Below are 24811 nucleotides of genomic sequence, written 5' to 3' on the forward strand. Positions count from 1 at the left end.
GTGAAAAATTATTCGCTGCAAGCATAACAACCACATTCAATATTTATTTATTTTCACGATTTTGAAATTAAATTAAATTTACCGACTTTACCAGGACTTTTCTAGCCTTGTCAAATTTAGCGACTTTTGCCGGATTTATGTCGATTATCTTAGGACACGGCAAATGACAATGAATCACAATCATCATCATCATCATCCACTAACACTAGCAGTCATTTGTTAAGTAACAGAAGCATTGCCTCGTGTGTCCGCGTTTTACAATAATTAATAAGGTTTATTTATTTATTTATTTATTTAATTGAAACACAACAGGCGCATGCCCAATTACAGTGTTCAATATGGGATGACACCATTACATAAACAAGAACATAACTAAGAAAATTAACAAGAAATATGAATGATGCAATATACATTTTACTTTTAAGAATAATTGTGAGAAATTAACTATTAGATTATAGAAGCAAAGGGAACACAGAGACAAAACAACAATAAATGACGCTAAACTATTGGATATAACCTTACAAGCTGAATGAAAACCAAAATTCAATGAACAAAACAAAACAAAACATACAGAAATTCAGCGATTAGATCTTATGTTACAATTACATTTAAATAGGTCTACGCTTGGATTATTCTTAGAAACTAAATTAAATAACTTGCACATTCTCCTCATGGGTTCAGCTTCGGTCATTTTGGTTCTTCCAAGGGGGATTTGAAAGAGATCAGTTCTGGGCCTTAACATACAGTTTGGCACATAAAAATTTAAATTCGACAACAGATTAAAAGAATCTATTTTACCATTGATAAGCTTGGAGAGAAAAGTTATTTGACTTGTTTGCCTCCTTTCGTCGAGTGACGGAATATTAAAGATTTCGCGTAATATGTTGCTAGGAGTGAGTTTTGGATATGTACCATCAAGTTTAAATAGTAGATATCTGAGAAATTTATTTTGAAGCTTTTCTAATTTTTCGATATCTTTCTTGAATTGCGGGTTCCAAACAAGAGAAGCATATTCGAGTTTAGATCTGACGAGCGTATAATATAGCAAGAGAAATGTTTCCTTTTTTCTAAATTGATGACCCATTCTCATTATAAATCCCAAATTTCTGTGAGCTTCGCTTAAAATGCGGGCAATATGTGATTGGAATGTTAACTTTTGGAATGTTAATACTGGGTGCCATGGGTGATACTGTTATTAATGGTGCATTATTTTTTGCGTACGTGGTAAATACTTGGTTTAGTGGTGGGAGTTATGTAAATTTCCACTTACGCAAGAAATTGCATAACTCGAGGTCTTTCTGCTAGTTAGAACATTAAATAAAAGATTCCCAGCCATTATTAAGTTTCTTCATGCAGTGGCATGCCCAGGAGGAGTTGATGGAAGCTAACCCTCTCATTAGCTCACCTTTCCTAACAAAATAAAACGCAGGCAGGGTTTGGTATGGTATAGTGGGGGGACCACAAGCAAAAGAACCTGCGCAGAACCGCGTGTCGTGTGCATCGTATTCGCGCATGTAGGGCAGGGGCAGAGCGGAGCTAAACGGCGGAGCTAAACGGATGGAGGGGAAGATGCGCGAAGGCTACTGGCTGAAGGCTCTTTTGTTTGTGGTCGCTCTATAAACAAATTATCGAGTAGCGACAAAGTGTGCCATGCTTGCTCCCTCCTGTGATCATTTACCTGGCCTGCCTACCGCCTTCAGGACCCAATCTTCCTGTCTGCCACATTGATCTACTCTCTAATTTTGCAATATTTGTAAATGGTACAGGGATTCGAATCTCCGCCTGGACATGGGTGTCGTGTTCTTTGTGAGTGTTCCTTCATCAATTTCATCACTCATCCTAATCTTAACGATTATCCAAGAATGGCAGAAAAGAGAAGTAAATAAACCAAATTATTCAATCCATCAATTAAATGGCACACGGTAGAAAAAATAACAACGTACAACACAAGCACCTCTCTCTGAAACGATTTTCTCAAATCAATTCCGGATAAAAGTATTCTATTCTGCCTGTCTGGTGGTAGTTTACCACCGTAATCGCGGATATTAGTTTCCTTTGTTTCATAAGTACGGTCAGGAGAAAAAATATCATTGTTAAAGGAACTGAAAAATATGCTCAAAACCTATACTACACCTTACACCCTACCCTAAACAAACAACTCTGAATCATGCGTTTTCTCTTGATTTTTACTACTGGCTTGCCTTTAAAAAATTAATATACAGAGTGAACCAAAAGTAGGTGGAATAGGGTTTGTGTTAGGGTTATACTATAACAATGGTGTTCATTATAACTATGGTTTGTGTTATAATATATTAAATTAAAGGTTATTTGAATTGAATCTTTTTTTTTTCTTTTCAGATAGTTCAGAGAACCCATAATGGCAAATAATTTAAATACTGATGCAAGAAAAAGGTGTTAAAAGAGTATTGGAAGTCTGAAAATGCTGAAACCGTTAGAAGAAAATGGGTGGAAACATTTGGTACTCAAGCACCAAAGAAACAAACCATTTACCGCATTCGTGACAAATTTGATACCACTGGTTCAATTCTTAATGCCCCAAAAACTGGTCAACCCAGAACAGTTTGCACAGAGGATCACAAGCAACTTGTTAATGGAACAGTCACAGGCGACAAGTATCTCGAAATGCTAATTAATCAAGTTGTTCCACAGTTACAACTGCCTAATTCACGTGACCTGAACTTCCAACAAGATTCCTCTACATTATGAAAGAGTAGTCCGTGAGTATCTCCATGAAACATTTCCTGAGAAATGGATTGGCCGAAGAGGGCCAACTGATTGGCCAGCACGTTCACCTGACTTTACCCCAATTGATTTTTTCTTTTGGAAAGCTTTTTTTTTTATTTAAAATTTTGGGTGCGTCAGCACTAAGGCTATTTTGCAGCCGACACATTATTCGGGGTCCAGCCCCTTACCGTTACACATAACAACTCTAACGTTGCATAACTAAAATCATAAAATATTAAAATCTTCTGACTTTCGTTAAAAGCTGAGGCTGTAAAGGAGCACTCAGCACAAATAAGGACAAAACACAGGACAACACAAACAAAATTATACTGGCTCTGGGGGCAGTCGCCAGAGCCTCGTTAGTCTGCAGTCCAGGGTGTACTACGTGGAAGTGAGGTTGACTATTGGGTGCAGTATGTGGAAGGAGCACCCCTTACATCCCTCTTTTGGAAAGTACTCAAGGACAAAGTTTATAGTCGAAAACCACGAAGTGTCGGTGATTTGAAAAATTACATAAGCGATGCATTTCAAGAAATTAATACACAAGGAGACTTATGCAAAAATGTTTGTCGAAGCGTGAAAGGTAGACTTCAAAGCTGTGCAATTGTGATGGACGGCAGTTCGAGCACCTGCGTTGATAAAATTTTCAGTGCTTTAGTATTGTATTATTGTATATAATAAAATTAAATTGTAAATGTAATAATTGTTTATCAAAATTGAATTGTATTCGTAAATATAATTGTATATGTAATCTCAAATAAATGTTATCATTTACTGTCCACCTACTTTTGTTTCACTCTGTATAATTATAAGAATTTTAAGATGTTTGAATATTGAAATAACAGCAAATTTCTCCAGTCTGTACACAATACTCTATAGCTAGAAGAAAAAGATACCATCATCCCTGGACACCCTGTATATTATCAGGAAGTGGTGAAAAGTTCCTTGCACTCAAAACACACTCATGATTAAGCACGTAGGTAGAATCCTGCTTATACAAGTGTCCCATACAATCGTGCCCCGTATCACCTTTCCATGGGACACAACAAAATCCGGAGCGATTCGGATAAATCTCCCGGAACAGGGCACTTCCAGTGGCGTCGTCGGCTGTCCCATTTGCACCGTCGCGTGGTGACGTGAAAGATGTTGGCGTGATACGAATGCACCTCTCGCGATAACATGAAACCATCACGTAAGGTTCAGTACCAAGTAGTTCCATTCAGTGTTGCCAGCGGTCGAGATAACTACGCAAAACTGCCACTTTTGACGATTTTTTCAGCACGTTAAGGCGAGGAGGGACAATTTCCCCTAGGTTTTCTCGCTGGGGCAGCTGTCGATCACTGTTGCCAACTTCGCTTTTTTGGAGCCAGATCTGGCTCTTTCGTGAACTCGTTACTGTGAACTGTGGCACCCGCCCCCTGCCCCACCATGATGCCACCACTGGCTCCGGCCCATAAAGACCAACCTTTGCCATGAGTGTACATTTTGCACGTGACGTGATATTCATATATAGGCTGCGTCACCCACACCCCTCTTTCCTCCCCAGGTATTTTTTACATATAGAGCTGTGGCTTAAGGTGAAGATATCAATATTATTATCCGGGAATCCTTTATTTTCGATTTCATATGAACATCATAAAATTATTGAGATGGGTAATGCAGCCAAATTCAGGCGGTGAAAACTAAGAATACATTTCCATCACTATAAAGCTAACGGTAATAGCAGCACCCCCCACCCCTCTGACACCTAAATTACCCTAGGAGACACTTTATGCAGCCTTCGTTAATCTAGATCCTTTAGTCATCTTTAGCTCTTGGTGAAATGTAGCTCTTTTATGCACATCAGGTTTGGCAACACTGCCAGGATGTCTGTAGGAGGCAAGGAGAAATGCATTACGCTTATAGGAGAATTATTTTACTCGTTTTCTTGGAGATATCAAAACTTCCGATGGCGGAAAAAAATATATGATCGGGTAAAGGATCCATTGAAGATGATGTTTGCGCTAGAAATAGTCGAAACTCCCATTTGTTTAGACGTAACTTCAATTTGAAGTTGTCTCTCCATAAGGAATACATGGGATTCTGTAAGTACGTATTCATCACATTTTTCAAACATGGAATCTAGCTTAATAATCAACTTTATGAATTTCTCCCCATGTTGCAAGTGGAAGTGGTTCTTACTCTCAAATTATCCGTGGATTTTCTTTAGTAGCATGCCAATTCCGACGATATTTAAATAAATGCATGCCTGGTGCGAAATTGTCCCTCCTCACCTTAAGGCATTTTGGTTTTAAGAACCAAAAAAAGTGGAAATTCTCTTCAGTGTTTGGAAAGGAGTGTCGTTACTGTTATTAAAACAAAATCTTCACGTGTTCAACGAAATAGCTTAAAAATTCACGTTTAATTTGGTAACAACGACAAAACATTTTTTAACGAACTTTCAGGAACGTCGTGAACTTAGGGTTACCAGATTGCTATTAGGGAAATGTAGGACATAATGTCCCAAAATGTAGGACTGTAAGTCAAAATGTAGGACACACAACATTCACAATAAATAATACACATTTCCAGAACATATTAGAAAGTAATTTTAAATTTTCAGCTTTTTAAAAAATATGATTTCTTAATGAATTCTTAAACACAAAATTTCCAAACTTACAATCAATACTTCACAATACACTTCTTCCTACTTGATTTAACAGACACTTTTCAAAGGAGCCAATTTTTACCAAAATTAGTCAAAATATATTTATGATAGACTAAACAGTCGAACACTTTGAAATTATGCTGAACCCCAGAACCAAACTTTTTACAGAATTTTTGAAAATATTTTTTCTCTCGTGACTCCTTTGTGCTGATTGTAATGAAAGTACTCTCTCATTATGAGCAGGAATTGCAAACAAATATTCAGCAATTACGATAACTTGAAATGGTTCCATAAATTTCTTCTAGGGTAGCTTTTAGTTCAATAACTCTATTCTATACAACACCTGCTTCACAATCAAAGCACAGACTGTGATCAAAGTATTGAATAAATGGGAAACACCTTGTTCCATCAGTAATAAACCCCAAGGCAAGAAATTCCAGTCACGCACTGAACAGCGACATCATCAGAATGTGGCCCCAGTGTTCTAGCAGAAACCTTTATTTTCATTTTGGGTAATGACTGAATCAAAATAAATTTCACTATTGAGTTTGGGAGTGCAGTCAATAGACTTGTAACTCTTTGTTTAACTGAAACGCGTATTTTCCTAATTAATATTATGTAACGCCGAAATGTAGGACATTTGTGATATTTTTCAAATTCCTCCCGGACGCCGGACATAAGGCTAAAATGTAGGACATGTCCGGGAAAACCCGGACGTCTGGTAACCCTACGTGAACTGTCGGTTACAAGGAATATCTAAAAACAGGTGTTCCATTTTTTACCATTATTGCTACAAGTGCATTTCCAATATCTCGTTCCAATGTCTAAACCAGAAGAACAAATACAGACATAAATAAAAAGAGAAGAATATAAATGGGGTATGGCTATTACATTTTCTTCATTTCACGTCACCTTATCTGTGTAGCCGTGACGATAAAAGACACCTATGTCCTGGGAGGGACTCGAATCCATTCTTTCTCGAGGACTTGGCGTCCTACTGCTGGCGATATACGAGACCAACGACCAATGATGAAGCATGATGCACAGAGCCTTGGAATTGGTATACAGATAGTTGTGTCATTTATTTGAGCGTGACCTCTCTGTTTGGGTATCTGCCCCTGTCGAAAGTTCCTAACGAGAAACAATGGTCGATGTAAAATCAATCTCTATCGAAAGTTCCTAACGAGAAACAATGGTCGATGTAAAATCAATCTCACATGGTACTTGGTCCCAGGCCCGTACCCTGGGGAAGGGCCATGGGGGCCACCCCCCCCCCCCCCCTCGAGCCATGAAAATTTAAAATGTGAACATGTAAAAAGCTACGAAAATAACATCGAAGATTTTTCAAACTTGTAAAAATTGTAATTTTGTCCTTGCATAAATGAATGTGTTTGTCTAGGGAGGCAGTCCCCAGAAGCCTGTGCGGTCTGCAATCCCAGCAGCTGGGGCGATTGGAGGGACATGGGCCAGTTGCCCCTCCCTCTGTCTATTTCCACTTTTGCTCCTGTACTATGGCTTTCTCCATGCTAAAGCTTGTTTACCAAGACCCGGTGGAGGCATGTATAGTGGTTTGGATCCCACTTTGAAATGTAGGTCCAGCCCCAATTAGTCTATCTGTGCATAAAAGTGGACCTAAGACAAAAACCAAAACTTGTCTACTAAGAGAAAGGAAATTGTCCTTGCCCCCAGTTTTGGCACCAAATTGCCGTTACTGGCTACCAGGTGAAAATCTCCTGAGCGGGCTATGGGTTACCTCACATTTACAATTCTTAATTGTAATAATAATTGCTAATGCATATAATATAATTTATAAATATATTAATTTCTAAACATAGAATTACAAAGAGTCGGGGGCAGTTGCCCCAGGTCCCAAAAATAGCCACCTTTGTGTGTATGTATGTGTATATATACACACGGATCTGGCAACTCCCTCAAAAAAAATCCTGGTTACGGGCCTGCTTAGTTCAGTTCTGAATTCAGGATAAATCTGCAGCTTCCTTATTTCAGGACGGTCCTTAAAAACCATCAGGCCCATTCAACTAACAATCAGAATAGAGAAGCGCGATGCCAAATGAAGCCGGGAAAAGTAAAAAGCTCACTTGATGTGCAACTGTTTATTTCAGGCAGTACATATACGTATATTAGGGGAAAAGTTTTTCTCTGGTTGAAGAGTCTACTAATTATGATTATTTTACATAAATAGTGCACGTCTATATATCCTAATTCGCACACGAATATGTAAATTACGAACTGTACATACTGCATGGCCTTCGAAGTAAATTTCACAGTAAGAATATTATGACCAAAGAGATGTCAATGTGATAAGCCTTATGTGAACACTACAGTTTTCGTACTTTGAATATTGTTGTCGGTTTGGCTAGTTCGTATTGGGGAATAAGTTTCAAAACAATACCGAAAGGGGATTCATTAGAAGATGCAACTCTCACCGTAATATGGGTCATGCAACTGTGATAGCGTCTTTGTCAAGTGGATCAACGTGAAATATAATTTGTTATATCCTCACATTCACTGCCTCGAACTATACATGCTTCATTATCCCATTGCCTCCTTCACATATGCTAGATGCAAAACTATTTATTGCCTTTTCTTTCTTATGCTTTTCAAATATATAATATTCCATATTCTGTGTATTTATAAACAATTAGCATAACTGTACATTAATCAATATAGGGCACAGTTGTTTTTATAGTCACAGAATAAATGTAAAGTAAACTGTAAGCTTAAGTGCAACCCTACTTCAAATAAATAAATTAATAAATAATAATTATCATTAGAAAACATTACCAACTTTATTCTTTGTTGGAGAAATCATTTTCCTTTTGGTCAACAGTTATTAGCATCTAAATTCGTGTCTTACCAGTTGCCATTTTAAGGCTGCGGTTTTAAGGACCAAGCGAGACTCCATCTGCAGCCTTCCTGAACTGAGAATGCAAAAAGATCTATGAAAGATTCAAGCAGAGTGTGAGAATGGCTTGTGGAAACAAAGTGTCCATGCCGAAAGCAAAATCTAAGCGTTAGGAGTCCCTAAAGGCCCACAAAAAAAGTTGAAATTTGAACTAAACTGTACACACTAACAACACTTACGTACTTCATGGCGTAGCATGTTCAATCCAGGACTACAGAAAGCACCTACACTGGACTGCAAAGTCGCCAGTCAGATGAATCACGACACACTAAACGGTATTTGCATACGAGGAATTGGCCACGAAGTGTTTTCTTATTTCTAGACTGAAGACCAGCGGGCGGAAAATGTATTTCATTGTTGCCTGTGTTGAAGGCCGATCAAGAGCTTTCACGTGAAAATTAAGAAGGCTGTAATGAGTCATTAAGGTGCATTTTCTAGGGCAAAAGCAACTACATACCACGACACAAATGCCGTGCAATCACCGTGATGAAATCAAGCAACTTTGCAACAAGAAAGCGCGGATGTGATAGCGCCCCTCTGCTCTCCGCAATTGTCGTTTAGAACGGAAGTACCACCATCAACCGGAAACGCTTGCTTGCGCCTTTTCATAATCTATTGCACGGGACATTTGCTATCGTGAATGCGAGGTCTGTGACAAAGAGAGCGCCTGTAATGGTGCCGTTCTTTAAATCGGGGGGGGGGGGGGGGGCTACAACCTCATAATTGAACATATACATTCTGTATGTGCATTCGTTTTAGTTATTTTGGGGTCCATTTGTACCTCTTTCGGTTCGATTTTAAATTTGCTGTTTGTTTACTGCCAGAGTTGGCTAACGATGTGAACAGTGGCGTGCCCAGGATTTCGAAAGGGAGGGGTTACGAACACTATTTTGGTAGTGTGCCCTCATTTTGCCATCTTTTCCTACATTTGATGTTCTTTTCTTACGAATGCTGGGCCAAAAGGGGGGGGTTATAACCCCTACCAACCCCCCTTGAGCACGCCACTGGATGTGAATGAATGATCAAAACCTGAAACTGAGGGCGAGATTGCGAGTCTATCACTCAATGCGTTCGAAGAACCACCACAACACGTTGCTCCAAATAAGGGTGCCTAGATTCTTCACCACACCGCAAATGTCAGACTAATTATTTTCAGTTCAACAACTGAAGCGCTATTTGCTTCCACGTCGCCAATCCACCAAAGAACCGAACCTCATGGCGAATAGTAAGGATTTTCAATGGCGTAGGTGTTTATATTAGAGATAAACTGTTTTTAAAAAGTTTGACGAAATACGTTCAGATAGGGTAATCGGAACTTGTAACGAACCTGAGCGTTAAGGTTTTATATTTGTAAGGAGATTTTTAAAATGTTTGTTACTTCAAATAATGTGCAAGCTGTCACAGACAACTATAGTTAGATTGATCCAGTTGTGGTTGGAACTTGTATAATCTGTTCGTGTTGACGTCACTTTCTCATCTCAGCAGAGGAAGTGAACCCACCTGAATGTATTTCACCTGACGACGGACTGAATTGGAAAACAGGCGAAAGTAGAGGAATCAATAACCATGTGGCAACGGGAAAATGAAATGCCAGAATAGTGTTATTGGTTTGCATTAATTTAGTTTCTTTCTAGCGGTACTAGTTAATAATTAAGTACAGAAACGTGTATTTACGTTTGTCTTGTCCAACGTTAATTATATATGCATTTGTGTTTAGTGATTGTGATTTGATATGCTATAGGATTGTTCCTTACGCCTCTTCAGATAAAGCAAACAAACGTAAGTAAATCTGTACATTTGCTTGTAAGTCCACATACAACAGGAAATCTATGTGATTATGAAATATAAGTGGTTATAAAACTGCGGTTAGCTTTGAAAACCATGTTGTGTTTCTTTCTACCCAGCAAGCCCTGATGATTTGCAAAGATTCTCATGTTCCCGACACAAGGAGCAGCGGACTAACTTTGTAACGCCTAGTGTCCAACTGGGGGACGTTGCAAACTGAACATAAGAGTTTAAAGAGGAATCCGATCTGCAGGGGTTTGTGCCTCCAGACGGAACCGAACTCGCGATTCCTTGATTATAAAACGATAGTGCAGGCCCGTAGCTAGAACTGATTTCCAGGGGGAGGCACGGGTTATCGGGGGGGGGGGGGAGCTTTGTAAACCAAGTCCATTTTCCAAAAGTTTAACAGTATTAAATGAAGGTAAATTAGGTGTGTCGGGGGTCATCTCTTGAAGTAATGGTTGCTACTGACACATCCCTTACTACACACACCCTATTTTTGATGATACAGATATTTATATCATACAAGTTATAATATACAATATTCACAACAATCATAGGAACTACCCTAACCCGGCCGAAGCAATAAAACTCCTCTTCGTTCCCAAAACTTGGGATCTGTTTATATTTGACGCTGTTTATATTTGACGCAGATGTGGAAGGAATGTGGATGATGACGTCAAAGTCACAGATTTCTGTCATACGAGAGGCTGTAACAGGGTCAGGGAAGGCACAGATAAAGAAGGCCCCCTATGAAAGAACTTTCTAAAGTCTAATCTTCTAAACACTTGCCGCTGCTTAGGCTTTGCTCATAAATAAGATGAACAATAGTTTTTCTTGTATGTACGCATTGCTTGCATTATAGAATTATTTTCCTGTAGTTTACGGTATTATACAAGCATAAGAAAACAGTTATTCTAATAATGAGGATATCAAAAATGAAGAAAGGCTCTTTAATATAGCAAAAGAAAATGGCTTTCACACTAACAGAATAAACCAAATCAAAAAACAAGTTGCAAGAAAACTAAAGGAAAAGAGAAATACAGACAAAGATGAAAAATCTGTTGAAAAGAAATTTGTGTGCATTCCATTCCACAAGGGATTCTCACATAAAATTGCAAAAATTTTTAGAAGTTTTAATTTCAAAATTGTTTTTAGATCACCAAGAAGTTTGGAATGTACATTTAATGAATTCAAAATGAGAAACTCTCTACCAGATGTGGAAACCACAGGAATATATAATATAATTTGTTCATGTTCAAAAGATTATGTGGGACAAACAGCTAGGAAAATGGCAATAAGATGGCACGAACACGATTTGGACATTATAAATCTAAACCCAAGAACAGGTTTGTCAACTCATATCATCGAAGGGAAGCATTTGATTAAAAAGAGAAGGGTTTTAAAAAGATTAACGGGAAACACAGAGTTGAATGTCTGGGAAGCTTCGTTCATTGAGAAGAACACTGGAATAAATTAAATAATGAAAATAGTAACATAGATCCAGTATGGAGTTTTCTTTTTCACAAAAGGAGTAAGCCACCATCTTTAAAATTTAATGTAACAGAAAACATCAAGAGACTTTGTGAAAACAATGATGAATTTGAATTACCTGATGATATTTGGGATTCATAAAAAAAAAAAATCTGAAATAAAAATAAAACAGACTGCTATTTCCACAGTTAAGTTGCTATATTACAACAATGTAACATTGACAACATCCATTATATAACAGATTCTTTTTGTTTAAAAAATTACTAACCATTGTTATAACTGTATCTTTAGTCAAAATGAAAATAAATGTCTGATGAAAGGAGCGTGTGTTCTCCCGAAACGTCACAAAGAAAAACTGTTTTCTTATGCTTGTAATAACCGTAAACTACAGGAAAATAATAAGATGAACGTTGTGAACATACACTCTTCAGGTTTTCACCTCAAACAAATTAGAATACAAAATTGTTTTACCTAATGTCAAGCAGGTTGGCGGCAGTGGCCGGGGGGAGGGCCTGCGATAGTGTTGACCACGACATCGAAGAAGCGCAAAAAACGGTTTCACAGACAGAGTATTACGCAATGGCGCGTTGATGTGCACTATTGTCTGTCGTGAATAAGAACACGTCACGTCTAGTTGTCTTCGGAACATCTCCAGTGGATTGGGATAATCTAGCTAGCGAGCCTACAAACAGTGAAATGCGTGAACAAGAAGGCTAGCGATAGGCGGTAGGTTGAGATGATGTCAGTAACTCGATTGTTGATAGGAGGCTTCGGGAATTGTGACTCGTTCCCAAGCTGCAAATGCATAATAGCCACAGTAATCCAAACAGAAGTATGTCATTGTACCTAAATATGCGCCCACTTGCACTGAACAAAAGTGACTTGACAGGTTACGGCAGTTCTTCAATACAGCTCTTTGTTGTCCTGTCCTTGTGACCATGAACAAAGAGGTTGTTTAAAGGAGGAAAAATAGATAATGTATTGCCTTCTGCGAAACTAACCTGCTGCAACTGGAAAGAACTCGAACGCCCTGCTGTGACAGTTCGGGGATTGACATTTTGAAGAGATGGCCCTTCCGTGGATGACCATAGGAACCAACCTCTTGTGAAACGAAGGGAAGGACTTTGCATTGCGTGGCCATTGTCAGGCAGGCACAAAGAGCGGCGCCTCGTGGATCATGTATCCTCATTGGAAATCTCCAGCTTCCTGTGGAGCAGCCCCTTTGATGTGGCAGGGTTTATTGACTGCAGCGGACCCAGCGGAGGAATAAATCAGGTGTAGGAGGGGTCTTCCTCCTTTGTCAGGGAGTCCCGCGAGAAGTAGGTAAGAACGGAAACTGTGAAAAAAAATGAGGTGGTCCGTAATCTTAGGTTCATAATTTTCGCTGAAAGCAAGATTGGAATTGGAGAACCGGTGGAAATTGATGGTCTGTCAGTTGCATCCCAGTCGCAGTGGGTGACCAAGATAACAGAGCGAACAGAAACTACGGTTTTACGCAGGAAAAGGGAAGCTATGAACAGCAATGGACGGTCATGGAAATTTATTGTTGTTATGGAATAAGTTAAACGCCTAGCTAAAAAAAGGTCTGCAATTTATACCGATACAGTGGTGTGTCCAGAAATTTTGTAAAGAAAAGGGGGTGGGGATGGTTGTGACTTCTCTTGTTAGTAGTGTCCATATCTTCCCGGTGTATCTAGACCTATTCTTGTTTAGGTAATATGGATTAAAAGGAAGTTTATAACTCAATGAGAACGCCACGGTGGCAGACGACACAAATAACGATATCAATCAATGGGCAATATACGATGCAGGTAACATGAAGAAATGTAAGCGTCCCTGAGTGGTGACGCTGTAATCAAGGGGTCCAGGATGGATCCTCGGTTGTAGAACATAGCTGCTCGGATTGCACTTGAAAAACTGCAACTGCATCCCAAGTCCCGATTAACCTACTTGTGCATTCTATTCTCAAGTGTCTTCAGTGATGAGGTCTCGGATCATGCACTAACCGTAAGCTTATTGTTGTGTTCCTGCACTCATTCGTGTTTACAAATTCAGATTGTCCGTCCAGTCCCCTTCCGCTTTTTTCTTTAACCAAATACTATGTCTATGGTGTAAAAGTTGGACCATAAAAAGACTCATGGTCGTTTGATTACCTCACGAGGACTGTGGAGTGGATGATCCATGGAAAATTGGTCTAAATGGTGACTTTTTTGTGTGGTGTGTGTGTCCCATACTCTCACTTATGCCTTAACAAACTACTTATCCAATAGAGCGAGTAATCGGTTGTATAACCTTATCGGTTGTCGACAGCTGCTTATTTTGGCTTTCTGGACTACAGTGAAAATTTATATTTGTAGATAGAGAATACGAACACAAAATTAGTAGGTATACTAGAGGAAAAAAATATTTCGGACAAGAGACGAAAAGAAACACGTACGTACCCTGAATCTCCTTACAGGTCTACAAAGCCTGGTCCTCTGAAGCAAAACCATAATCGAGAAGTAATTAGAAACGGCGCTGCACCAAGTATCGGATCATGCTGCTCGTGGCTGGGATTTTACATACAATGGCCATTGTTTTTCTCTCAGTTTCCGAACGCGACAGTGGATGTGGGAAAACGCAACGCCACGTCCCACCCCAGTTCTGGCCGGCAGGGAAGGTAAAAAAAACAGGTTGACGGAAGTTCCCATGTCGCATGCCGGGTTTCGAAAACAACACGCTCCCCCATGGGAAAGTAAACAGAAATTCACTTATGTATAATGCACAACAACCGGGGGCGCGGATTACAGGCTGATCTAACCATGTTACGTGAGACCAGTGACGACAGACCCCGCCTACCCAGAATGAAAACCTAGGTAAATAATTATTACTTTACACCAAATACACATTTTTGTATCCCGGGGCATATTTAATGTGACTGTCCGCCATCCCAATTCTTTCTGACGTTGTCTTTGTGACACACTATAGGTTTTACTCACCCTTTCATTAAAATATCCTCCGTGAATGTAAACGAATAAATAAGACTGGAATCTGATATATTTCGGTTATTCGGTACAGATATACTTCACACTTTTATTGTGTGGGCAAGAAGGGGTGATATTTTCGGTGGAGTTGTGTGCTGTCCTATGTCTGTATTTTTATGAGCTGAGTGTCCTATACACCATCAGCTTGTATCGAAGTATGGAAATTTTAGATCTCAGATATCAGTTTTGGTATTTCATAAAAAAAAGTAAAGTGTTCCCCTGTGCATAGCACCACGCCATGAAGGCGTATAGGGGGTGCGGGGGTAACGCCCCACACTTTCTTGATCCGGTCGTGAGTGGGGGTGATGTGATCAGCATCACGCCCCTGACCGCCTTTACCCCCCAGGGTTTCCCCCAGGTACCCATGTTATTCGACGCTGGGTGGGCGCCGGGGCCGCTTCCACCGTTAGAAAAGTTCCCGGATTTGAACCGGCCGGGGATCGAACCCGGGACCTTTAGCATGGTAGTCAGACGCGTTACCGACTGAGCCACCGCGGCCACCTTTGGTATTTCATGCGTGTGCTGATATGTCCACTGCATACATTATATATATATACATTATATATATATATATTTGTATTTGTATTCCGTAGGATCTATCCTGACTTCATTTTTGTAAACAGGCATGCCCTCTTATAGTGCTAAATCATCAAAGGAAGACCTGCAGGAAATGAGTAAGTTGGGATTTATCTAGCCAATGACAAGGGTCGATGGAAGGTTTTCTTCGCTTTTGTGGCAATGAGAGAGTTGGTTTTAATACAATACCTGTTGTGGTGAGAGCAAATATGAACGGGAGAGAATATACATAATTTCAATACACTTGATTTCATAATATACGAAGGAGAGTCAAATAAAAACCTTCATTTGTCTTTTATCTAGTATATTTCTGCATGTACAGAGTTACACAAATTGGCTTTGGCTGCACTTTTGAATAGACCCATATATTTTCAAGTCTGAGTATATCTGTATTCCCCGTGTATCTCAAGAAGAAGAATCCTTGCTGTACATGTAGTTACTCACGGACCACTGCGAAGGTCTTTCCAACCACATGCCTCGAACTGAAGACCATTGTCGAACTTCCATTGTCGTAAACATGCTGCTGGGGCAAGCATGCATAGAAATATTGAATATTCATTTGACAGACAATTTCGATAAATTTTAAGCTTTAGGGCAAAAACCCGCTCGTCTTCGCTGATGTGTGAAAGAGATCCAATCTTTTTTTTTAAAAAAAAAAAAAAAAAAAAAAAAAAAAAAAAAAAAAAAAAAAAAAAAAGGCGTTTTGAAGCTCACTTGATCAGTGTTGCAGCTATGAGGTCTTTTTGTAAATAACAGTTGATAAATCTGAGCTGCATACAGCATTACTAAATTTTCTGTCGTGTATTTAAGATTTGCATTCGACTCTCCCTCGTACTATTCCCACATATTGTCATGGTTAAAGAGGATAACCAAACCACAGAGTATTAACTTTCCAAGTACTGTTAATACACAACACGTGTTTGGAAAATGCCTAGTATAAGATGATTCTAGTCCTTAAGGTACGAAATTAAATATTATGGGTATATCTTTGCGATCAATTATTTTTCCTATGTACTTCCAATGCCAACGGCAACTGAGAAGGAATTCGACTCTGAATTAATGAGATCGTTACAGATCCTTAACTATGGCAGCTGAGGATTTCGTAAGGCAGGCCTCAGCTACAAAACTGACGGCAATAATACTAGAGTACTTAAAATCAACTTCCGCAATGAGTTACTCATAAAAGTGCATTTCTGGAAGCAAATTATTCCACGCCCACTCGAACGACAAATGCAAACAGATCAAACATCTGCAGCTACATTCCACCGATTTCCACATAACCGTGGGAAATTCTCAAGGGTATTGCCGCCACGAAGGCGCATGTCCCAAGGTACCCGGAGGAAAACGCACGTTATCAATGGCACCGCACGCGAAGGTGTTAATGAGCGTATTATGCAAGGAGCGGTGAAAGTCCTTCCGATTAATATCGGGCCGAATGGAAATAATTCTTCGCTAGGTAACCGGGTTTGCTTCCGTATTCTGCAACAGCGCTGTGAATGCCGCTGCTCCGATTTCGCGCGTGGTTTGGTCGCGATGGACTACATCAGCGTTGCCAGCTCCTTTCCCGACAATGCCACCAGGGGAGCATGTCCAATGCGTACGGTGTAAGGAAAAGGTGGGTTCGAGTCTCCACCTAAAAACAATACATCGATGCTAGCTTTGAATTTGAATCGATCGCTGCATCCTTGCAGGAGGACAACCCGTCACGCACAACGAAATGGCAAATGCCTAACATGCAAGGATATTTTAAAGCAGATGAGATGACAATCTTCTATACATAGAGTCCGAAATACAAGAAGGTTGATACACTTTTTATGCATCAATTGATACCATTAAACGTGTAATCTTACTTTCCTTGAAATAAAAATGTGCCTGATATTCTCAATTGATGCCTTTCAAGTCAATCACTTGTATCAAGAGCTTTGAAGCATTTCTGTGTCTGTTCTGATGCAGCAAAAGTGCATCATTAGCATATTATGTACTTTCATGTGTTGCTGGAGTCAACATATTTGTGTCAACTGTCACATTTGCGTTGTGTGTGTATCTTCCTTGCCTCGATTCAGTATTCACTGGGAAATACAGCTACTTTATTAAAAATGATGGATGCCATTGCACTTGTCTCAAGATGGAAGGAATATTCCTTAACTAAGAATACAGGTGTGTAATATAATTCGAGCAAAATAAAGGCAAAGACAATACATGCAAATAGAATATCTTAACTGTAGGAAGAATGAAAAAACATAATTAACAGACAGTGCACTGCCCTTAGCTGTAAGAAAGGGTACTTTTATGTACGGACTGTGCCAATGAGTGTGTGTATCACTACAACCATGGGCGTCCGGAAGGGGGGGGGCAAGGGGGGACCGTGGCCTCCCCTGGAAAATGAAAGTCAACCAAAAAATATATATTTGTAACATATAATTTCATTTCAGCCACAATTATATGTCTTAATTATTGCATGAATATGATAAATTCAAATATAAGCAATGTTTTTTGAGGGAACAACACTATTATTGGGGGAAATTTACCTTGTTTGACCCCCCTGGAAAAAAAATACCTTCCTTGCCCCTCCCTGGAAAAAATCCTGCGGACGTCCATGGCTACAACTACTAAAAAATAAATTTGTCTCCTGGCAAAAACATGCTATATCTATTTCTCTTTCGCAATTGATGATACAACGAAAATATATCTCTGTTACTGTGGTTCCTGTTGTTAATTCTTTACAATCTTGCATCTTTTCTATTTTTTTCGTGTACTTTTTATGGATAAAATCAAGGGGAGAGATTATGTCCCATTTTGATCCTTATTTGCTTTATCTGATTGACATTGGGGGAGAGGCACTGCTGCCTTCACATAACCCTTAGGAATACGAGGAGTTTGCAAATTGCTGTGGTAAAGGAAGAATGTTGATGAATTAATACGAGTATGAATACAAATCGAAGGTGGTCTTCAAAAACTTGGGAACCATCAGTTAGAATATGTTGATGGAGGAAAGATAGTATATAAACTTGTTGTGCCTATTTCACTATGCAGTTAGAAGTTATGTGGATCAACTTAGATGATCATATAGGTGTGGATATCAGAAAATCACTAAAATGGAACACGTTTAAAACAGATTTTTACTATTTTTTTTTAGTTTGGTTGTATTAACGGCCCATGAGGCCGAAACACGCCTGCTTAAATAAAGACCATTCTATTCTATTCTAACCCGTCTCTTCCTTCACGAGAGAGGCTCAAATAAAAACCGCTGCGTATTGAAATACTGCCCTATGGTTCGCAACACTGCATCGCATGGAAAACCTTGATTCGCCAGTGCATTGTTTACGACCGCTGCAACGAGGTTACCCAGTTACAAGCAACGAATGCACTGAACAAATTTACATCGGTGAATGATCGTCATATAAATATTTTTTTCCCTTTTCTTTTTTGCTACCGAATGAAACGATGCATGAGAATGTTCCAATCAGTTCCACTTCGTCGTAAAAAAACATCTACCGCTATTATATGTAATATAAACTTTTTATTTGGTTTATTAGCATGGTTATGAGGCCATAAAAGGAATGGATACCGAACACCAGCGCTTTGCAACAACAACATGTGTCACGTCATTGAAGGATATGAAACTACCGAAAGTTTTCCTCATTTTTTTCAAATTGCACATAAACATGTAATGAAATGAACTAACCCTAATTCTTTTAGTGGGTTACGTCCTCTTTTGTCGCAATAGGTTAAGTAGTTTCGTACCCTTATTCAGGTCAGAGAAGTATATGCATACACAGTACAAATCAGTGTATTGAAAACGTCCTAATTCTACAAGAGAGTAGGAACAGAATTTGTTTCGCAGACTACTGGTTTACATGTCTACTTATTTTATTCTTGAATCACATTTCTAATGGAGCAAACCGTGGTGTGGTTTTGCTCCATTCCGTCACTCTTTCTTCCTTCGCTGTAAATCCGTTTCACCTCAATCATCTTTATCTTTCATTACCTAGCTAAATAAAATGCATTACACTAACTTAACATTAATTGAAGCACTTTTTTTAAAAAAGTGGTGAAACGTGAATCTGTCCCCGTTGTTCCTAAAGACATGTTTATATTGACTGAAACTGTATTCAATACGGCATGAAATAACAGAAGTACAGTAAAAGCTCGTTAATCCTGACCCCGATAAGCCGGAATTCCCTTAATCCGGACAGGCAAAAGGGGAAAAAAAGCAGAATGCAAGGTTTTAAATGTGACTAGAAGCACTGCATTGTCGTATTACATTTTACTGTACTGCATAGTGTATTTATTTAGGCCTATGCCCTATAAATACACCATAATAAACGTGTTTTTTTTTTGCTATAAACGGAGTTTTAATGCACTTCCTACTGTTCTTTTAGGTTATTTCAGTTAATCCGGACTTTCGTTAAACCGCGGTCATTAGTCCGGATTAACGAGATTTCACTGTATATTTAAAATATGCAATGTATTCGCCGCGAAAGCTTGGGCTTGCATTCTCTATTGTTGACAAGAATGTTAGAATAAAAGATGTATTGTGTATTGCCAAGATGTAAAATAAACAGAGCGTACAAAAAGAACAGAACAAAGACGAATGAAAAACCTTTGGTATTTGGTAACACAATAAAAGGGAAATGTAGTAATAGTAGGATTTGTTTTCAAAATATGTGAAATTTCATGCGAAAATAGCTAAAATATGTTAAATATGCAAAAATATGGAGAATAAAACCAGCATTTCACGAGCTTACATACCCCAACTAGCAAAGATACGTACATTGCGAGTAATCAATGAGGCACACACATGAGAGACTCACCTTGCGTTGCGAAGACCTGGTAGAACTGGGAGAGGTAGGTGAGAATGGAGAGTCTGTCAGGAACTTCGTACTCCACCATGTCCTCCGCGTCCAGGAGAGCGGGAATGCCCAGTTGGTGCTCCGCTATTCTGAACGCCAGCTCATTGTTCCGCAGAACGTTCTCCTTGTCCAGGCTCTCGAAGTCTCTGCAAGAACAATGGAAGTTAATTTCAGACGCCTCCGCCTCTACACTAGTATTCAATATGCAATATAATGTAAAACCTACCATTGCAGCAAAAGACTTTCTGGGTCTTTTCGGCAATTTTCCACCGCCTTTGGAAACTTGTTTTTTAAAAGTAACGGACAGTTTCTGTAAATCGTTTACGCATATATCGTAACATGAAATTTAAAATGTATTCTTATGCATGGTGAACTGGTAGCTGTGCAATAGTCTGTGCATGGCAATATATCTAAGGACGTGCTTATGTGTCTCCTGTAAGTATATTATTATAGCTGTATATCGACATTATGAGTTAATATACCGGGTGTCCCAAAAGTCGCTTGACCGAGAAATAAATATTTGTATTTGAAAACAATACTTGTATTATTAAATCAACAATATTTTTTTTTATTTCATACGTAGTAGAATTTATTACACATTGTTTTAAAAACTTACAAGAGTTGCTCAAAATGCTGCCCATGTACTTCAATACAAATATTTATCTCTCGGTCAAGCGACTTTTGGGACACCCGGTATATTTATTATGAAGTTCAATTCTTGATGGTTATGTTCGAATCCGGCTTGGGCATGAGTGTTCTTTGCGAGGGCCCCTTCATCAATTTCATCATATAGTCATCTTCGCGATTAGCCAAAGTGACACAAACGCGCAGAAAAATAAACCAAATCGATCACTCATTATTCATCTGAGTGGTTCTTTCATATCGTGAAGATAAAAGACGTAACAGTCACAGTTAAACATTTTGAAATGTAACTCTGTGAAAGTTACTTTTTAAAGAAACGGCAATGATAATTTACTTAACTGCAGGCAAATTGTAATTCGTGATATGTCTTGCATGCATTAATTGCAGGTATTCCGAAAAGAGTGATAGCATAGGAGTGCATAATGCGATGAATCGTAAAAACGAATTTAAAAACTGACTTCATAATACATTTCTCGGCAGTAAAATGAGTCAAAGTTTATTATGGGTCCACTCTATGCTCAGATAGCCTTATCGGGACTGGATATACAGTTTACAGTGGGATCCAGACCACTGTGTACTGAACCTCCAACGGGGATCGAACCTGGGACCCCTTGATTACAAGACGACAGAGTTAGCACTATATCATGTGAGGCTTTAGGGAAGGGAAAAAAAAAGCAACATCGGATATGCATGCACCTTGGTGAACAACCTGTACAAGCACTGGGAAAATTAGTTTCTGCAGATCAGTTTTTCTCCACCTCTCGTAATTCAAAGGATATTCCTCACCCACACCCGTGTACTGAGGAGGAGGGGATTGATGACTGAGTATTGGAGCTATGGAATGGTCAGATGAACTAACATTCATTGATTATACGGTCAAGCCTGGTCAAGGCTTCACGGATTGACAGGACAATGTCTCGAAAGGCAGAACCTGCTGAATATATTTACTCTTTTCCAGCCACCGTAGGACGAAAATGACATTATTACAATCCGGGTTACGCAACTAGGTGATTTGAAGCAAGTAGCCGAGGGAAACTTCTGCGAAGTATACATCCACCTGTTGCGTCAGTAGCGAGCGAGGTTTGTGGGAAGAGATCCCACATGAATAATTCTTGCCGTTTCAAGAAACGCGTGGGATTTCTGCAATGTGCACAGCGCTCCCACCCGTCGGGATCAAACGTGCGACAAACGAAAATCACGGTATGCAACACACGCACACGATGAGGCAGTAGAATAAAGATCCATCCACCCTTGTAGCGTGCATGATCAGGACGATGGCCTAGAGATCAGGCCAGAGAACGTTTTGACAGAAAAGTTTCCAAGGAGGGCTCAAAATCGAAAAGTTTTGTCAGGCGAGATATATTGACGTCGTGTGTTTACGTGTGAGACGCACTTTTTCCCCATTGAAACTAGCCCTGAAGACAGAGCGTTTTACACGACGATACTCAAGAAGAACTTATTGGGACGTTCTGAAAACTAAGACAGTGGAGTGGTTAAATCATTTTAGAAATATGGCATTAGTAATGTACTGGATGTTACAGAGGACAACTTGTTGTATGAGGACTCACATTCTTATTTAGAAGAGGTTTCAAGTGACTTCATTTAGCTCGGGGTTTTGACGACGAAGATTAAAATGTATTCTTCCCTAGTTAGATTAGGTAAGTTATTTGTTGCTTTATATTTGAAATACTGTAAATTAATTATAATATAATAATACAAACGGTGTTTCGATATACCTCAGAAACAACCTTTCCAAGAGTGAAAATCATGCTACCATTTCAAATTCTGAATAACTATACCAAATAAGTTTCTAATACAGGTCCAGTTTAGCCTGAATTTGTAGGATAATGCACGCATAAAACTGTTCGCACTCAAATTTCTTACGCAGTGGTTCTTGTTCGGTGAAACTCTATAATGAAAAAAAAAATGGCAGCCTTCTCACCGAATTAATGGGAGACAGAATCTAATATAGATTTAGCCAAATTATTGTCTTCATATGCTCTAAAAATGTTAAAATAGTACCTTAGATAGCTATAGTATTTGCATGTTCTACGCAGGACAATTATAATTTGAATAAATTTATTTTACTATGCTGCTGTCGCTGGCACGTGGACGTAGACGTCGCTGATTGGCGGAAGGACATTTCCCTCGGTCTTTGTAACAAGAGTACAATAACAATGTTTCGGATTGTTTGGTGTCCTTCATTCATAGTCACGCAATATCGGTTATTTTTTAATATTTTGACACAAAGAAGAGGAAAATTCTTGAAAACGAGTATACGTGTCCCAATTTGGACAATATATTTACTTTAATCTAAAATATGCATCATATGTCTCTGTGAACAAGGACGCTCTCTCGTGTGTCTTTGTAAACATATCAACTCCAACTCGTTTATTTGTGCAAGAAATCGACAACTCGGAAGATCCCAATACTCACAGAAAAAGTCAGCAAAGATTGTTATTCCGTGAGATTCGGAGAATACATGCAAGGGCATACCACCAGTGCCGGAAACATTCAAGACTTTCCGTGTGTAAAGAGTTCAACGACTCCACCACGCCACCGTAGTGCATTGTAACTGGAGGGGGTTGTGCATACAATCCTGCGAGGACCGCTACTACGCAGCAACTGCATGCAATCTACATGTCCTCTGGAGAACAACCTCTCTGGAACGTGAGTGCTGACACGCCACCGGAAAAGGTCAATACAAAGCCGTACCTAGGAGCACCTCATGGATTTTCGAAGGTACGGTGTGAATACAGATGCCAGCATCTCCTTTCTGTAGCGTGTCCCGGATAGTTTCAAGTACTGCACGCTTGGTGACTGGATCCACTGGGCTTGGAGGAATATATCCGTCGACTGATGCGTTGTTATTGCCTATGGCTCCAGAAGTGGGCGCGCGAGAAAGTGTTATGGCAATATGCATTACGACATCACACAACAAGAAAACTGCAACATTAGCACCATTGTGTCCACAGAAAAGGCAAGGCCATTACTCGAACAGAACCGGGGTAAACATTGCAGTGGACAGGAGATTCTTTTGGTTGGAATATTGGTGTACAGTACTGACATTTTCACTCTTTCTCCTTCAGTGCCATCATTCGGGATACCACCAAGTTTATATATATAAAAGTAAAATTCTTTAACTGCATGGTTGTTGTATGAAGAAACAACAACGCAAGGGAATTACATTCTTTATCTCATTGCCAGTATAACGTTCTTCACGAATAACAGATTGCGAAACAGAAAGATATTGCAAATTCTGGTGGGCTTATGAAGGAAATTTGATGAATTTAACGAAAACTGAGACCAGTCACTAATTCGCTTGCTATTTTAGTTTTCGCATAATGCCAAATAGAAACATTCAGGCAGGGACAGGGCCCACAGATTAAAGTGGATCCGAATCATTCTGCAATTAGACCGGTATAGGTGTAGTATGTCTCCACATTTAATCACGGCAGTATGCCTCCACATTTTTTTCTCGATACATCATTGTGAACCACGTTGGGTTGAGTTAGGTTAGGTTAGGTTAGATTAGGTAAGGTAAAGAAAACACACACACCTTGTTTTTTTGTCTATTTTCTTTACCTAACCTTACCTAACGTGGTTACCAAGAAAGTAAAGTGAAGAAAAGATACACAAATAAAGAACTTGAAACATACATACATATCACACTTACTGTATATTCTTCCAATGTGGAGACATACTACACCTATATCAATTAGACCTTAGTTATTTGCTTCTTAACAATAGGGAAATATTTGGAACAAATTCTCAAAAATAAAATCCATGTAAGACAATTATTAAAATGGTTGCAGAAAGTTTGTTAATTCTCCTTATTTTATTTATTTGGTATGCACATCGGATGGTATGACTTGTTACAAACAGAGTTAAGTGAAATTTATTCAAAGCTACACTAATCAGTACAACTAAACCACTAAAGATTCCACCACGGGGAAGTAAGTGAGTTGTGTGTTGGAAACAATGGAAAATAAAAATTTTAATAAAATCTACCGCCAACAATCAGCTGTTACTCCAAAAGTAAAACAATAAGCTGTTATTATTGAAAAGGATTTTATGTTGAGGTTATGTCTCTTGCTATACCGCTGCGCAGGGCAAAATG

General features: G+C 39.1%; 1 protein-coding gene across 4 annotated transcripts in view; it reads right to left on the minus strand.

Annotated features, from left to right (window-relative positions):
• MICAL-like (protein) overlaps positions 1 to 24811 on the minus strand; it is a 269708-nt gene that overhangs the window by 46906 nt on the left and 197991 nt on the right. For 3 of the 4 annotated variants that reach the window (XM_083135879.1, XM_083135880.1, XM_083135878.1), the window contains one exon: positions 20011 to 20195. In XM_083135879.1, coding sequence (XP_082992005.1) covers positions 20011 to 20195 — 185 coding nt within the window. Of the gene's footprint in view, positions 1 to 8497; positions 8784 to 20010; positions 20196 to 24811 lie in introns of those variants that run through there. The other variant, XM_083135881.1, reaches the window with a different exon arrangement.

Source organism: Lepisma saccharinum, chromosome 14 (assembly GCF_977018435.1).
Source record: "Lepisma saccharinum chromosome 14, izLepSacc3.1, whole genome shotgun sequence".
Taxonomy (NCBI): Eukaryota; Metazoa; Arthropoda; class Insecta; order Zygentoma; family Lepismatidae; genus Lepisma; species Lepisma saccharinum.